The sequence below is a fragment of the Aplysia californica genome, unplaced genomic scaffold (genome assembly GCF_000002075.1).
Source record: "Aplysia californica isolate F4 #8 unplaced genomic scaffold, AplCal3.0 scaffold00185, whole genome shotgun sequence".
NCBI classification, from domain to species: Eukaryota; Metazoa; Mollusca; class Gastropoda; order Aplysiida; family Aplysiidae; genus Aplysia; species Aplysia californica.
In genome coordinates this window covers 1,033,730-1,051,995 of record NW_004797455.1, presented here as the reverse complement: position 1 = coordinate 1,051,995, position 18,266 = coordinate 1,033,730, and the positions used below count along the sequence as shown (strand labels likewise).

General features: G+C 40.7%; 1 protein-coding gene across 3 annotated transcripts in view; it reads right to left on the bottom strand.

The window, feature by feature from the left end:
- Positions 1–8,103: 8,103 nt before the first annotated feature.
- The window catches only part of LOC101859936 (60S ribosomal protein L27), a 21,621-nt gene continuing 11,458 nt past the window's right edge, over positions 8,104–18,266 (bottom strand). For all 3 annotated transcript variants that reach the window (XM_035969809.1, XM_005098524.2, XM_035969810.1), the window contains 4 exons: positions 16,640–16,722; positions 15,885–16,054; positions 12,158–12,268; positions 8,104–8,179 (listed from right to left, as the gene is read on the bottom strand). In XM_035969809.1, the coding sequence (XP_035825702.1) occupies positions 8,131–8,179; positions 12,158–12,268; positions 15,885–16,054; positions 16,640–16,722 (413 nt within the window). In that variant the 3' untranslated portion in view covers positions 8,104–8,130. The remainder of the gene's footprint in view (positions 8,180–12,157; positions 12,269–15,884; positions 16,055–16,639; positions 16,723–18,266) is intronic.

Below are 18,266 nucleotides of genomic sequence, written 5' to 3'. Positions count from 1 at the left end.
TTTCCCAAATACTAGCTTGAGTTTGGCCTTGCGCTCTTTGTCTTAGTCTTCCATGCTTTTTACATTTATATGATTTATAAATTATATTGGCATTATTAGCAAGCTGTTCATCACTGTGAGCCCAAAAAGCAAAAGTTTTCAGGCGAGTAAAAAGAATGTTTTCATTCTTTAACTTTCAAAGATTATATATTTTAACGTTTAGAATTTGAATTTCAACAAAAATATATATATCTGAAACACATGCATCTAGTACACCACAGATTTTTTTTTTAAAAAGGAGCTTAATACATCTGAACAGCCAGCAGATGCATGTTGCTTTAAAAACAAGGTCATGTTTTTGTGTAGTTAATACACATGTATAGTCCATGCCGGCTTTAAGCACGGTCATCGGGAGAAAGCTTCAACGTGCTTAATGCCGAAGCGTGCTTGAGTGCGAAGTAGACATAATCCAGAGATTTTCATGTAGAAAATTTCCCGTGCTATTTCCCTTTGTTTGTAAGTAGGCCTATAGCGGTCCTGCAAAAGTGTGCACTGTTATTTTTACGCCCTATGGTAGTTTTTGTTTGCTTGCTTGTTTTTGTTTTGTGATCGAATGGGAAATGAAAAATTAATGTAGACAGCCAGTCACGATACAGCACACTAGGCCTATATACTGCCTGTGCGTACCCCTGCCCGCCGTGCCACATTCATACCACGCGCCTTCATCCCACCTCGCGCGTGATACACAATCAGGATTAATGGATAGCGAGGGTCAAAGGTGAAATCACAGCCAGCCTCCCTTTCTTGTCTCCCCGACTCTCTTTGTATTTTTTTGTCTGTGTGTAGCTTTCCCCTAGGCTAGATTCTATGTCCACTAGCACGACTGTGTGCATTTCTCTGCCTTCCTCTCTGCCCGTGTGAGTGTGTGTCTCCATCACTTGCGTTCTTTGTGTTTCTCTTAACACACCCCACTGCTGCAGTGTTGACAGTGTTAGAAGTTAGAACTTCGATGGGTCATCATGAAAGTATTGACTGTCTTGTAAATGAAGCGTGCCTGAAGCCGAAGTTACCGTGCTTAAAGGCGTGTAATTTATATATATATAGCAAAAATTCGGTAAGAGCCGTTTAGCGTGCTTGAGTCCGAAACGTGCTTTATGCCGGCGTGCTTAAAGCCAGCACGGACTGTACTTTCTTTTAATAGAATCTAAGTTGACCATATTCATGTTTTAATAAATTGTGGTATTTCTACTTCTTATCAATGGTAAAAAATGTTGGTTTATTTTGACGTACAGACACTAAAGAAATAAAATTATAGGCCTACATGGTAGTCATGCATGGAAATACATAAAACGCATCGGGGATTGACTAATATGGACACATCCATAAGTCAGGTAAATCTATAGAAATTAAAGAGATATTGAAGAAAATTAAGGGTAGTAACTGTGATGGTACAATGGTTGTAACTGTAACATATCAATTGTAGCAGTTTCGCTGCTCACAACTGTTTGAGAAATGGTGTGTCACTTTGAAAACCTCCCTAACCATCCTATGTTGCAACTTCCAAGTGAAGTCCAGGTCAAGCTCCTTTGCGATTTAATCTGCTTTTGTCATCAAGATGGAACTAGAGATAGGAAGAGACATGGCACTTGCTCGCTGGAGCTATTGAAATAATGCCAGCTTGATGTTCTCAAATTTGGCAAAGTGCGCTTGCTTTCCATGAAGATTGACATCCAAAGCTGGGGGGTGTTATTTGTTATCGATTTTTTTGAAACGTGGACAGTTTTTTAAAAAATTTAAGATACCAAATCTCTTACACATTTTTGACTCAGTGCAGGATTGCTTGTTAATTTCTGCGAAAATCTGATGAATGGTTTATATTGTCAGCAGACAATTATTAAACTTTTTATCTTTTCTGCCATTCGTAGGATAGAGAGCACCTTGTTCAGTGTCAAAGCTAGAGAAAGGAAGAGTGTTGCTGATGAGACTAATACTCTACACATCTGAAGGCGTGAAGGCTAGTGTGCATAAGTCTCCCCCCCCCCCCCCCACCACACACATCACATACAGAGAGAGGGAGAGAGAGAAAAGGAAGACCCTTAAAAAACTTTCAAACATGTTTAGTCAAATCACAATAATTATACTGCCAGCCTTGCTTACTACCAGGTTTTGCCAACAAAAAAAGAAGGAATGCCTCTTTAAAGTTTAAATATATTTTTAGTACAGTGGAAACCATATATAACAGGCCCGGTAATAACAGGGATATTTTAAATCCCCGTTTTTTCCCACTCTTTGTCTCTATTAAAAGTTATCGGCAATAACAGGGCATCATCAGAGCTCAACCGGTTATAGCAGGGACAAAGGATCGTTAACAATGTGTAAAAAGTAAGACAGAGAGAGAGGGAGAGAGAGAGCTCAGAGAGACATTGCAAGCACACGCAGCGTGTGAAGCGAGAGAGGGCTGCGGTGTGCTGCAGACCTCGATCTAGCCCGAAACCTACACGTAGCAACACGGACGCGTAATGTGTCACCAACGATGTCAAGCGCAAGAGAAAATGCATTTCAATTGACAAAAAATACGAAATAATCCAGGCTGTTGACAAAAAGCAAGCTCCACTGGCAGAGATTTGTCGTCAGTTCGACATTCCACTAGGGTCGATTCACACCATTATCAAGGATAGAGAGAGAAGATAGTGGTAGCATACTCCAATGGAAAGTTTGCTCAGGATGAGACTACCTGATGCAGATGCTGACGACCAAGCTCTTCTGGTATGGTTCAAGGAGGCAAGGAGAAAGTTGGTTCTAAAACCCCTGTTCGTGGGTACTTGTGGCGAGGGAAACTACCCATGAATAAGTACAGCTGGATTGGTCGACAAAAGCTTACTTTCCTTGCATTTCTGATTTAACAGGGATCGGATATAACAGGACATTTTCTCTACTCCCACCATCCCTGCTATATCAGGTTTCCACTGTATTTTTATTTTTATGCCTTTACACTCGCCATCTGCCAAGTGTCTGAGTTGTAGGCCCCTACCGCCCGTATTAAACATAAATTTGCTTCGCTATACCGCCAGCGGTACACACTATTGACACTACACATGTATGGAACATTGCACTCACTCAGTGGCTGCTTGATAATCTCTTTTCCACAAACATCTCTGCAAGATTGGCTTATTTGTAGAGTTCATCACCAATTTACTCATGATTCGCACTGATCATGAAAATGCTATTAGTATTAGCTTTAGGCTTTGGGCCCATATCTTATAAAAGATATGATTGGAATTCAATTTTTAAGTTGCCCAATGAAACTTCAAACTTCAAGGGAGCTGTGCCACCTCAGCCTGTCAGCAAAATATCTGTGGCACTGCCAGGCATCAGCTTGATGACCAAAAGAGTGAGACTATATGGTAAAAAAAAATTATACGTCAACAGGATCCCTAACAGTAACAGCCTATAGTGGTTTAGTCAGGGAATGGCATATTGTATGAGCTATCCGTGAATTTTAATTTTGTGTATTCATGCTATCTGTGCCCAAATGTTATTAATCAGCTTCAACACAGTACAAAATGACCCCTGGGTGTACGGATAGGGTTAACTTATGGCCACTTCTGGTACAGTGTGCTCATAGTTGCTAAAAAGACACCCGAGACACACCATGGTTGATGAAGCCAACTGTCCAAGTCCAAAGAAAGACCCTCATGGTACATGTATATAAAGTGAGGGACCCATAAAGTGAAGTCTATAGGCCGACATATCTGGAGTAGTGGTTGAAGGCTCCTCTGTCGTCACACATATTTTTTTGATAGTGATAGGAAACTCGAGTTTTAATTCCCGAGAGGGGGAAATTTTTATGGAGTACTGTATCTTGGTCTTTCTGCTGGGATGTTGTGTATCCATCTCAGCCCGGTTTGGCCCTGACAAGTGTTGGGGGTGTGTGCGTTAAAAACACCTACCATTACCATAATATTTAAAGAAAACAAAGTTCATGGTCCTAGGGGTCCAGGTCTGGATCATTATGTCACTGCCCCTGTTGTTAGCAATCAAACTTTTTCAAAGGTAAGGATACAGTGTATCATGTACATGATAGTAGTGGCCTACATGTACTAGAGGTACAACTACTACTAAACCAGGGATATCGTACAGAAGAAGAGGTGTGAGCAGGCTACCCGGGAAAAGGATCAACTGAACCAAAGATCAATTCATTGTTGAAGTAGAGGCTTTACGGCACTCGCAACTGCATACGGTCATATGAGCGCCAGAAGATTAGAGGTGTTACAAGAGAGTAACAGACATAAAAAAGAAGGGGAGATAAGGACAAAAGATGTTTCATAGGAGAGAAGAAGCAAACCACACCAGAGCACCCGCTAACCACCCACAGATCAATTCAAGCGAGTTCAACACAGACACAAGCAGAGTCCACTGTAAGTGTATCTGAGGATAAATTCAGGACCTGAAAATCAGTACTCTAGTGTGTGTCTTACTAGAACTACAGTGAAACTCGAAGTATAATGAAGTCAGCACACATGACCTTCAATTTTGTTGAGTGTGAGTCTTCATTTAAGTTATAGTTATAATAGGCAATGTCGGTCAATTGTCATGTGAGCAAAAAGTAGTTACAATTACAATGTCCGGCCTAGCATACAGCAATGTTTGCTTCCACAGACCAGCCCGCAATTCGATAGATATTTAGGCTAGCATTTCTTTGTTCAGTAGCCGCGGGGATGGGGTAGATATGGCTGCGACGCGCCAGTAGATCTTTGCGGAAACATGCACCTATGCCTCCAGACACAAGCATTGAGTCCGACAGTGACAGCCACACAAGTGTGCTGGCCGCCCCACTGACCTCTTGACCAGGGCACACACTAAAAAAACATGTCATGTCTATCGCATGTCTTTGTGTGACTGCATAAGATGTACTGATGACTGTATTGTACACAATAGGCTAGCCTAAGCAAAGTGAGTAATAATTCACGATGCATGTGCGATCCATGATCTGCTGGAATAGAGTAGACCAGGTTCGTTGCAGGAGGAAAATGTGCAGAGCTATATCAGTGGATGCTGTTCACACTGCAAGTGACTTCTGGCTTCATTTAATCCCAATTCCCTCATTTTATGTGTTTGTTAAATTATTTTTATGGATTTCAATTAATTTTAAAAAACGGGAAATGTCTCCATTCACCGAAATCACGAATTCGTCGAATCAAGAGTTCCACTGTATATAAATTAAGACTTTAGGGACGGGATTTTTAAAAACTTTGCTCAGGTGGTGTCATACTCTTTCTACCATGTCCAACCACCATGGAACATGCAACGTGCACAGATAATTTCTGAGATTTTTCACCCTTATCTTAGTTAAGGAGAGAGTACGGTAGGTGCTGGATCCCACAATGACATTCCTTTAAATTACAAGAGTTGAAAAGATGGCAAAATAAAAAAATTTAATTTCTTATTGATCAGTCAAGTTGGATGAAATCTAATTTTAGTTTAACGAAAGTTATTTTTACTACATATATATATAGATCGATCCTGTGAGACATTACATCACTAGAGGTGGGAAGTATCAAAATAATATAAGTGCTGAAGATTAGTTTAGTTTAGTTTTAGTTGAAGTTTTTCGGCGCTCGCAACTACATAAGGTCATATGAGCGCCAGAAGATTAGGTGTTACAAAAGAGTAACAAACATGATAAAAAAGAAGAAGGGGAGATAAGGACAATAGATGTTTGATAGGAAAGAAGGAGCAAACCACACAAGAGCACCCGCCAACCACCCACACCGAAGATTAGAGGTGTTGCAAGATAATAAATGCAAAAAAGTAGAGATAAGGGCGACAGACGTTTGATAGGAAAGAAGAAGCAAACCGCACAAAAGCACCCGCCAACTACCCACCCTATTGCTCACTTTCTCAAACCCAAAACATAATGCTAATAAACGATGACACTCCGCTGTCAACACACCATAGTACAGTGGAAACCTGATATAACAGGGATGGTGGGAGTAGAGAAAATGTCCTGTTATATCCGATCCCTGTTAAATCAGAAATGCAAGGAAAGTAAACATTTGTGGACTAATTTAGCTGTACTTATTCATGGGTAGTTTCCCTTGCCACAAGTACCCACGAACTTGGCACTAACTTTCTCCTTGCCTCCTTAAACCACATCAGAAGAGTTTGGTCCACAGCATCTGCATCGGTTAGTCTCATCTTCTTTCGATCCAAAGCAAACTTTCCATTGGAGTATGCTGCCACTATCTTCGCTCTATCCTTGATAATGGTGTGAATCGACCCTTGTGGAATGTCGAAGTAACGACAAATCTCTGCCAGTGGAGTCAACATCCTGGATTATTTAGTATTTTTTGTCAATTGAAAGGCATTTTCTCACGCGCTTGACATCGTTGGATGACACATTACGCGTGCGTGTTGCTAGGTTTCGGGCTAGGTCGAGGTCTGCAGAACACCGCAGCCCTCTCTCGCTTCACAAGCTGAATGACCGATGACAAATTATAGGCCTACTTGGGAACAAAATTTTCATCTAAATATGCTTTTATCATTTGGATGCTCCACAATCATTCTGAATACTTAGGGTTGGACAACCACTCAGTGTTGATGAAGTAGCACTTTCCCATGATGCTGGATCTAATCTAGAACTCTCTCTCTAATTATAGTCTACACATATATAGTCACAAAAAATCATAAGAAAAATAAGTCTGTTTCTAGCCTGGGTTTCAGTATGCCAAGGGCCGTTAATCTTCTACTCCCCAAAGACTATCTTGCTGAGTTTTTCCATGGTCAAACGACTATCATCCATCCAATGACACGCCAACCCTTTAGTTCAATAACACAGCTTACAAGGTATGACTGTGACGAATCCCGATTCCACACACGTCCTGCACAACACGCGCTATGCAGAAAGCTCTCGTTGCAATCAAAATTCTAAATGCTAATGCTACAATTTGCTACCAAGTTCAGTTTTTTCCCCTGGTGTTGCCTCTTCCCCCCCCCCCCCGCCTGAGTGTATCTTTAAAAAAAATTAATAATCCCGCCATCCCGGAGTCCTATACTTCGCAGCGCTCAGACTTAGAATGAACTTTAGTGACCCTAACATTCGCGGCACTCACTCGACGCCCTATCATCACGTGTGTGACATACAAACGCGCAGGTTCAGTGACCGGTCACGACGGCGAGCCCGACAAGACGCTTGTATAACTTTCTTTTCTTTTTACACAAGTGACAAATATTGATTTATTTTCATAGCGACACAGCCTTTGTAATGCACAAACTGCATGGTACAACAATGTTGTGTTATCAGACTTTTACCAGCAAATTTCAGAGTGGTAGTGAAAGCAAAAGTAGATCTAGCTTTTCCCGATCCAGCCTCGGCATCACTCATACACTTCCGCTTGCCGCCATAGCCGCCTGTAATATGAAATGTACTCTCAGACCGGGAAAAGCTGAATGATCACGACCGACAAAATGAACTTAGGGACGTTATCGGATTTGGTTTTCAAATATTCGAGAACTTTTATGCATTTTCCCGGGTCTTTCCCGAGGCAACTTACAGATTTCCTCAAATTCCCTTTTAATGCCGACGTTTATCCAACCATTTCCGTCGGAACAAAATTTTTCCTACAAAAATCCGACTTATCCGACCTAAACAAAAATTTCCTACCAATTTCCGACTTCCCTGGCCACCCTGTGGTTTCCACTATCAATTATTTTGTACGAAACTGAAGTAGTCCCCCATATTCACCATCTTTTTTTTTCTTTTTTAAAAGTAAGTTTTGTGGCACATGCAACACAATAAGGTTATATGTGCCAAAGATTAGAGGTGTTACAAGAGAGTAACAAACAGAAAAGAAGTAGGAGAGATCAGGACGATAGATGTTTAATAGGAAAGAAGGGACAAACCACACCAGAGCACCCGCCAACAGCCCACTCACCATCTTCAACAGAAGTAAATCAGAGCACACAACAAAGGAGAAAAAAGAAGGTAGGGAAACGGGAATGTCATATTTCTATAAAAACTTTTCACCTCTTCCCATGTTCTTCAATTATTTAAATTTAAAACAATTTTATGCAATTAAAAAAAAACACGAAAGCAAATGAGGAAAAAAGAAACCAACATCATAAATACTTATGGGGCATATTTATTCTGAATTAGAATCGCAATTTCTGGAAAAACCACTTGTTTTTGCCAGTCTTGTACCTGAAAAGAAAAAAAAAAATATTCATAAACAAAAGGTAGCAAAATGATAGTTCAAGAAACAGGATGAAAATGGCAAAAATCTGAAAAAAATTGTGCACCGCCAAATAAGCGTAACACACAACCAGTGCAGATGGTTCAGGTAGCCAGTCCATACAAAATGGGACTTGGTGTTATACTAGCGCTGTATTATTACACTGGGATATAGTTCCTCTTTGAAATACAGAGGATATTGTTTGAACTGAAACCAGCGGGGGGCCACTGAATTTTCATCAATTACGGTGAAAACACAAAGAACGCCGTTCCTGAAACTGACTCAGTAAGCGCAGATAGGTATAAAAATTCCCTTATGATTTCGAACCTGCCCCACATAGAGCTGGCAGACATCAGGCAGCTTTAAGCTCGGATTGGCGTCGGCTTTATCGAACTCCAAAATACATTCTTATTAGGCCGAAAAACTGGACAGGGCAGGGCGCCTCACTGTCAACTCGCGACCTCTGTGCTTTCTTGTCGTATCTCCATAATGTGAAAATGTGACTTCTTCTTCAGCTCGCTCTTTGTTGGGAACTGTTTTTACTGTTATTAAAAATGGAGATGCGACAAGAAAGCACCGAGGTCGCGAACTCTCAATGTTGTCTCGCCGTCGCCAACTCGGGTTCAGCGGTTTGCGTGACGTCACCTGACTGGACTGGGGGCAATTTTAAATGGTCATTTCAGAGCTGGTGCTTCACGGTGGACAAAAACTAATTACATTTTTTAAATCAGCGTCGTCAAAATAGGGAGACTAATTAAGCAATATTTTAGGAATTTCAAGGTTTTTTAAATCCCCAAATAAGTGCTTCATAAATACAAGCTGTGTTGTGGTGTAATTTTTTTCTTAGATCTAGATCTAGGCCTTAGGCGCCCTTTATGTGGAGTCAAGCAGACACCTACTGGCGCCTGTCTGCGTCATCTTCAGCCGCTTAAGTATTGGCATTCTCTCTTTTATCGGTGTCGCCCTTAGGTCGCAGTTTTTCAGTTTAAAGAGAGACTGCTAAAATAGTGTGCACACTAAATGGAGGTAACTCATCAAGAATTATATATATTCTGAGTTAGCAGAAGTGAAGAAAATAGAGGAAGGAGATTGCTATCTGGTGTAGAACACAGTAGGCCAACAATGCAGTACAGTATGCAGATATCTACTCTTTAACTTATGTCTATTCTGTGAGACTGCTTGGTTGACAAAGCAACCTGACAATGTCAAAGAGAGTGGAGTGTCAAGTGATCTACAGTACTGATGGGAATAGCCAAGTCTGGTCTAAGACAGAACTGTATTTTCTTCAGTTCTGCTATCTCAAAGTACACAAAATTTGATGATTTGCATTTCTTGAGAGGTCGCTAGAGAAGAGCGCCTAAGCTGTGCACACAGGAGTAAGCGCAACAAGAAAAATATAATCCTTGAAACTCTTACAGTTTAAAAATAAAAGCGGTTATCAGCAGTTCTCTTTTTTAAAACGAAAAATATCAAGCATCCTGTTGTTATAAATTACAGTATAACCCAGATAGGTCGAAAACAGATTACTCGAAATCACGCACCCGTAGAACTATGCCTGCACTCCTGTTTTTTCCCCCTTCTTTATCTTTGTTAGAAAATTACGTGAAGCCGAAACAAATATGGAATCTAAAGTCAATGTCATTCGAGGTGCATTTGAGACAAAATAAATACGAAAAAAGGCAAGGTCGGTAAAATACCACTCCGCATCCACCCCCCCACAGAAGCAGTTTGCTGGGCTATTTTAGTGCTCTCTCGACATGTGCCTAGGCCCAAGACCTTGTTAGGCTTGTGCGGAGTGGTTGAGAGGAGGGGTTGTGCATCACACGATCCCCACAATAAATTACTTTAAAATAATATTGCATCATTAAACGTCAGTCTCTTGTAACGACTAAACCCTCCATGAGATAAACCAGGTAGGTAAAATACAAGCATTTAGTTATCTAACTTACACCTTACCCTAGAGGAGTAGTTGGCCAGTTTAATGGGCCATAAATCTGCTGTTTTTTTCTTGTAAGTGTTTTACGGCTCTCGCAACTGCATAAGGTCATATGAGCGCGCGGGACACATTATACTTTTTCAGTTGGTAGAAAATTTTGAATTTTGCCCGGGTGGCGGCTGAAGCCTACTCTTATCGATTTTAGACCACCAAGGGATCTTTAACATGCGCAACTTGCACACGGGCCCTCCGATATTTTTCGCCCTTGTCTGAGAAGGCTAGGTGTAGATCTTTCCTACCAGAAGACCAGGGGTGTGGCTGAAAGACAGCAGTAAGGAGAAGCCAAGGAGTAGCAGTAGAAAAGCTGTAGAAAGAATCAGGAGCCCAGAGGAGGGGGGGCAAAGGAGATGAGGGAGTGGGGGCAAAAAGAGGAGACGAAAGCAGACGACAGAACATTGCTAGAGAGCAGGAAAGGAGGTGAAAGGAGACAAATTTAAAGAAGAAAATTTTTCGGCCACTTCCCGGATCGAACCTGGGACCTTTGAATGAGAAGCCAACACCTTAACCTCTAGGCCACGAGAGCCCCCTGGGCCATAAATCTGTCACCATGGTGTACCAAAGAATTCAACGGCACCAACTTTGATGGCATAGTTTTGAAATCCATTTCACCACTGTTAAAATCAACTCAGTTCTGTTTCAATAGTTTCACTTCCAATGAGGCAAAAGAAAGTACAAAAACAATATTTTTCTGAGCGAAAACAGACATAAAACAAAAATCAAACTTTTGCCAAGCCTTCAAGCTTTCAGAAAATCTATCACTATAAGTCCCTGGGATTGACTTCAAAAACATTTTCAGGGATTTTATGACCATTGGAGAAAAGGCTCAGAATTACCCGACACCACAAAGAATCATCAAGGACAATTGGAAAGTTAACTCACTCTCTGCCAGACCGGAGGAGTTTCAGATAAAATCGATATACAGTGGAACTCGGATTCAACAAGGTCAACGGGCCTGACCTAAAATCTCATTGAATCCGAGTGTTCGTTACAGCAAACACGAGGTTTTGTGTAAATCATTACATAAAGGCACCGAGCAAGTAATGTAGAAAGAGAAGTCACAAGTAGTGCCTGCATATTATGAGCTGTGTAAAAAAACCCAAAAAAAACCTCATGCAATTGGCTAAGTGAATAATGGTTCATGATGCAAGTGCAATAGATGGAAGCTGATTTAAGTGCTCATTGAATCTGGGTTATTTTTTATGATTTTAAAGAAGAAAAAAAAACCGGGGAATCTAAATTTCAGTTTCCTATTTTTCTTATTATTACCTATGTGTTTCAGGGCAAGTCTTTGAGGGTAACTGATGTCCTGAATGAGTCGACTGAGCAATGGATTACATCCTTTGATAAAATCTTGGACACCCCCCCCCCCAACTGATGACGTTGGCACGATGGCAAATAAACCTCGAAACATTTTCGAACTGCTAGATTGGGTCAGATCTACAGATCTAGACTTTGAGTGATAAAAGACCAAATTTATGAAGAGGGTTCAGAGTTGTAGAGGCTAGTGAAAGGCTGTAGGGATTTGTGACATTAAACTTAATATTTATACCCAAGGCTGAATTGTTCTCTCCCCCCCCCCCCCAAAAAAATGGTTACATTTGCAAAAGATCATGGAGGAAGGAAAAAATAATTTTCAAGTTCAAGATATCTTTAAAAATCCATCTTGTACTGAGTAGTATTTTCTCTATGCCTTTTGCATGCTGGGTTTCATTGTTGGGTGATGAATAATCAAGTCACAATCATTTTTATATATTGGTTTCAAAACACCTGGAATTCTTTGGACGTTGCACCATAAAGCGATGGCAGCAAGTGAGTTAACATTTTCATTTACATAACACCAAAAAAAATTAAAAAATAACCAATACAAATTGAAGCTGTGAACAGTTGAATGACCCAATGAAATTAAATGATAAAACTGGCAAAGTACAGATTAAAAGTCTTTAATAATCACCTCTCTTCAAACTTTGCCTTGACTTCTCTCCTTGCCTTTCTCTTCAAGGCCTGATCTCTGAAAACGTCCTTGTTGACGACGTTCTTCTCAAAGTTGAGATCCACAGAGTACCTGAGTTGGTTAAGAAAAGAGATCATACTTTCTGTGAATATCAAAAATACTTCGTGAAACTAATGAAGGGGCTCATTTCATTGTTACTAGATATTGTATTTACATATCATTCAGCAACATACAAAACTCACTGAGGTATATTTAACAATGTGTAGTAATTGATGATAATAGGAGAGTGATAGGTGGAGCTGACAAGACATAAAACGCATCTAAAAGGCACTAGTCACAACCTGGACAGCTAAAGGGACCATGCCTTAGAAGCACAAAGATTGGTTTTGCATTGGCTGGCATGTTTAGCCCCCTTTGCCCTATTCGAAATTCCAAGCATTAGATTATAACCTGAATGATGATGTGACCATCAAATCCTGGGGTCATCATGCCATGTTCATAATGATGGGCAGTCCTTTCTGTTTGTTTTGGTGTTTTATGATGCTCGTAACTGCATAAGGTCATACGAGCCAGTTAGGTAGGAATTTTGAATTTTGCTCGGGTGGCAGCCAAAGCCTACTCTTATCAACTAAAGGCCTGCAAAGTGATCTTTTAATGTGCACAAATTACACACGGAACCTAAATTTTTCACCCTTATCTGAGAAGGCTGGGTGTTAAATCTTACCTATCATATGTTCAACAAAGTCCAGACAACAAAATGGAGGATAGACAGACAATCGCAAGCTTGCTCGCCCCTAGATTTAGTTTTAGTAAGGTTTTTACGGCGCTTGCAACTGCATAGGTCATATGAGCCACAAGGGGTGGATGTCAACAAAGAAATCCAAACGGGGAATCAAGCTTAGACTATCAAGGCACCCCGGAAATATTAGTTCACAAGAGTGACAAACATACAAAAGAAGTAGAGGAAAATGGACTGCCAAACAGGCTTCTCCAATTTTCCATCTTCCATGGCCAAGTTACATAACAACACACACACGCAAAATATATCCCGTCAACAACATGTCAGTGTCCCACTGTGGTCTTGTTTGACTTAAAGTATTTCAGCCTGTTATAACATTTTCCTCTCATTATTTTATATATTTAAATATATATAAAATGAATCCTGCTTTGAGCGTTCAGAGGGGCCTTGAACAAGAATTTCTACTGTCAAAAACCAGTCTGGGTGATGACTCATATTGTAAACGTGAAAGACAAAAATTATTGCTTAAACTAAAAGTAGAGTAATAACTTGAATGGCTCAAGTAGACATTCAGTGTAAGAGGTGTAAACTGTGGGAGGGCAAGAGGCAGTCAGTGACACTGAAAATCTGCCAGTCTTGAACAGAAAGCTACAATATTATTCTAATTTACTATCACCCAACCAATGAAACACAAACATTTTATTTCAATAACACGGCTTACAAGGTATGAAGGATCCAGATTCCACACAAGGCCTGCACCAATGCGTGCTTTGCAGAGGGCTCCATATCTAATCAAAATTCTGAAATTTGCTTACAAATTTTTGTCCTCTTCTGCCCCTCTCCCGTGTGTATCTCTAAAAAAAAACAATAATCTCTGCCCCATTCTGTAGTCCTAAACTTCGCAACGCTCAGACTTTTAACCCTTTCGCACTTAGCAGGCTTGGCCAGCTGTGGCCCCCCATCCTTAAGACAAGGGCAACAACTCCACGAAAATTGAAGGGTGGTACCTTACTAAAAAAATTGTATAAAATCACAAACACAACCAAAAATTATGAAAATAGTATTTTCTGAAAGGAAAATGAATGAGCTAAATTACTAGTACAAAATTATAAGTGGAATAGAAGAGTATGAAATGATATGAGAAGTCTTTCTGAGATGCGTGTCTAGATCTAGACCTAAACCTCGTATACATTTCTCAACTCACGAAGTTTCTGCCACTGACAAAGAGGTAATCCACACAAAAGAAATACAACACATTCACAGAGATTGAAGCCTCTGGTGGAAACTCGAAAGCACCTAAAAGACTTTTCTTTGGGTGTTTTTATTTTGTTTTTGTCGTACTCATATCGGGCAGCTTTGCGCCCATGCATCCTAGAGACATGATGGCGTGTTTACAACTAAAATCTCCTCCGACTTTTGTTCCCGCTCAAAAAGTGACTCTTTGTGCTAGCGAAACAAGAAAAACACCATAGTAAACCGGAACTCTTCCTCTATAAAGATAGCTCCGGAACTCTTCCTCTATAAAGATAGCTAAGTTAAACTTCTGATGATAGTAAAAGTAGAAGCCTCCCGCGGCAACGAAACAAACACCCCCACCGGCGCGGGCGCATACGGGCGCTGTAAGTGCGAAATGGTTAAATGAACTTTGGCGACCCCAACAAACGCCAGTGCTCACCGATGCCGTATCTTGTGGTGCCTAGCGCGAAGGTTCACCGATCAGTCACGATGGCGAACCCGACAATCTAAAAATCAGACAACGCTTGTATTTTCTTTTCACCCCCCCCCCCCCCACACACACACACACAAGTGACAGCACGGTGGCAAGTCCGAGTAATTATTACATTTTATTTGCACGGCGACACAGCGTTTATACTATAGAACCTGCATGTCACAAATGTGTTGTTAGTTTATCGCCAGCAAATTTCTGGAAAGCAAAAGTAGATCTTGATTTTTCCGATGCCTCGGTGTCAAATACACTTCAGCCTGCCGCCATAGGCGCCTTTTTGCGTGAAACGTACTCTCGGACGGGAAAAGGTAAACGAATATTATATCACAAACGGGATCAGCAAAAACGGAGTCATGTACTGCGGCTAGGGCTCACTGAACAGTCTTGCTGGCTTCATCACTCACCATGCAGGCTAATAACTTATGACCGTTTACCTAATGTTTACTACCTTCAAGGCTAATCAACAGCCACAATAGCCGTCATGTAAACAAACGGGACCGCAATTGTACAGGAGTGGCGCGGGCGGCGATTTCTTTATCGCACCAAACGCAAAGTGCAGCAAGCGGCTTGTTCAATTTTCTAATGAACTTTTTAAGTCGCACACCGGCTGCTTCTTTCTCATTCCAGCTCCTTTTATTTTTGCATTCTGCATCAACTCGGCGCGCCAACGTCCCCATGCCCGATCGACACTTTGACTGTGTTGCTCCACAATATTAAACAAAGTGAAACTAGCGCTAGGCCTAGAAGAACGAAAGTAGAAAGCTACGGGCGGACATGCGCAAGCTGCGTTTTCATCTCTCCCGGTTCGGTGTTTTCCGCGAGTAAAAAAAAAATCGCAATTTGCGAGAGCGGTTCAGCGGAGAAAGGAGGAGAGTAGCGGGAAAAGCTAGATGAAGCGGAGTTTCCGGTATTTAGCGGGAAAGTGGGAGCTATGCATTAAACTACATATCGACGGAAAGAGAAATCAAACTATATGACGGCGGCTTATCAAGACATTAAATATGTCTACAGCGCAGTCAAGGTCATATCATAACTTCGTTGGCTTAAAATTTCATGAGAGTCTAAAAACACTGTGTTGTGACACATAGATTTAAATACTTTACGATCACTTGGCTCAATAATGCGACGGTTAAAATTATCTGTTTTGGTCTGCGTCAGGTCCGAGAAGTCTGTTGCAGTCACTCTCCTAGCAGGGTGACCAGACGAGGTATTTTGTACTGCTGGCTGTGTGACTGCAAAGTGTTAAACATAAGGACACAAACCTGGTGGGCATCAGATGATTGAAGTTGTAAACTTTCACAAAGGACTTGATCTTTGACCTCTGCTTGAGCTTCTTCTTTCCCATGGTCCTGGTGACTTTACGTGGATATCTGTCAATACCAGCAACTAGGGCATGGCCATAAGGCTTGTCTGAAGTTCCATCATCGTAGTTCTGAAGAAAGAGTCCATGATGAATACAACTGATAAAAATTATATTTATTTCAGCAGTTGTCAGCATTCACAGAGCAGCAGTCTCTCAACATTACATAGTTTCATTAGTTTTACAAAGCAGTAACTAATTCCCATTTTCAAAAGCTGTAGAGCACAGAATGCGAGAAATTTCATTGAATAAAACGGTAAGAATCAATATTTTCCTTTAAAAAAACCCATGGAAAACAACATTCTAAAAACAAGTCATGGGCGAATTATAGCATAAGCATTCATGAATTGAGAACTCAAAGAACACAAAAACGTATGTGAACAAGATGAAACCATACAATTTGTTTTAATGGTTGAGTCATTGAGGCTTGATCGTGTGAGAACACTGGAAGTCAGGTTATTTTAAAAACTGTCAAAGACATGTAAACCATGTCGTCTTCAGATCCTCAAATGGATAACATCAACAGCATCACATGAATGATATGATTGTTGCACATGATGACTCAGTTACAAAAAGCTATGTTATCTTTTTAATAAGATAGAGTACAACATTTTTTTAAAGTATTTGAACACAGGCTGAGGAGAGATGTATACTCACTTTTACGATAACAGCTTTCCTACCAGCAAACCGGCCTCCCAGGACCAGGACCACTTTCCCTTGTTTCATAAACTTCCCCATTGCTGTGACGAAAAAACAAATAATGATGAAGTGAGAAGTCTTATAAAACGCAAACTAGTACAAAAGCATGTTTTAAAAATAATGATATAACTTGAAAATTACCAGCACTGTGACTTTGTTTTAATTGACTTCAGGGTATCCTCCTTTGGTCTCAAGACATTACAGTGCAGTAGCCTACTCTTCATAATAATTGTAGTTCAGGTGAAAACGGCGGATTTAGAAAAGAAAACTATATTGATTAACAGAAAGGGAGAAGGAGGAAATCAATTTTTTAATATGAGAGAGAGAGAGAGGGAGGGGGAGGAGGGAGGGAGAGAGAGAGAAGATGGAGTAAAGTCTGAAACTAAAAAATGGCCGAATGATGAGCTGGGAATAAAGCTCTCAGACACAAACACTGACAATGTATGTATGTGCATGGAAAGAAAATTAAAGTGCTGCGATTGAATGATTACCAAAAACAAAGAAGCATTCTGTCAAGCTACCCAGGAGACGAACAAAGAAACATGGGTGTCTCGCTATAGTCAACACATGGTCAGAGTCAGATGTTACGAAAGAAGTAGATCTACCATATTTTCCAAGGGATTCCATAAATACGACAGGTAACCATTTTAAAAAACTAAAAGTTAGGGTTAAGGTTAACTTTTCAGTTATTTGAGTTATGAGGGTTGTTAGGACTAAATCTAGAGCCACTTGGGTTAATTCTAAGGCTTGGGCTAGAGTAGGGTGTTTCTGTAGTTGGGGTGGCCGCTTTTAACGGAAGTCCTCCCATATTTTCCGTTCGAGTATTTGCTGTGTTGGCTATTTTTTAAAATCCTACAGTTTGGGAATAGCAAGTCCACTATTTCAAACTTTTTCAGGACAGATGCTCCAAAATGAAGTGTTCAAGGTCTGGGTTGAGATAAAAGCAGTAGCTGCCACAAGCAGATAGCTAGAGTAGAATGACAACTAAACGCCATTGGCCAATATAGTAACAGCTATCTTGTTTTGACGTCATGGAGGGAATTCCCACTTAGTCATGGTGGCAAAACGTCCTCACGATAGATCTATAGCTTACGTTTGGTGCGCGGTGAGCTAAGATATCAAACCTAACAACTGCAAAACATCAAATTATGGTAAAATCATGCCCCCCTGAAACCTCCCTTTTTTAGCCCCTGAAATCCCCAGTCTTGTTGGGGCCAAAACCAACGAATAACAATTGCGGGGTGGGAACTACCGAAAAAGCGCCCTTATTTGGGCCTAAATCTATATCTAGATCTATAATTCTATATCATGTTAGACGCGCGGTGAGCGAGAGATATATCAAACCTAACAACTGCAAAACATCATCAAATTATGGGAAAATTCAGCAGGACATGCCCCCCTGAACACACACACACACATCCTGTTAAACGTAGAAAAGACGTATCTTCTTTCTGATTGGCTGCTAATTTTAGTAATGTGATGTCATCTGGTCATCACTTCCTCTCCTGGGATACCCACATGGAACGATGTGTTTTCGGTAACATTTAGGATTTTCTAGATTCTAGATCTCTATTAGGCCTACTTG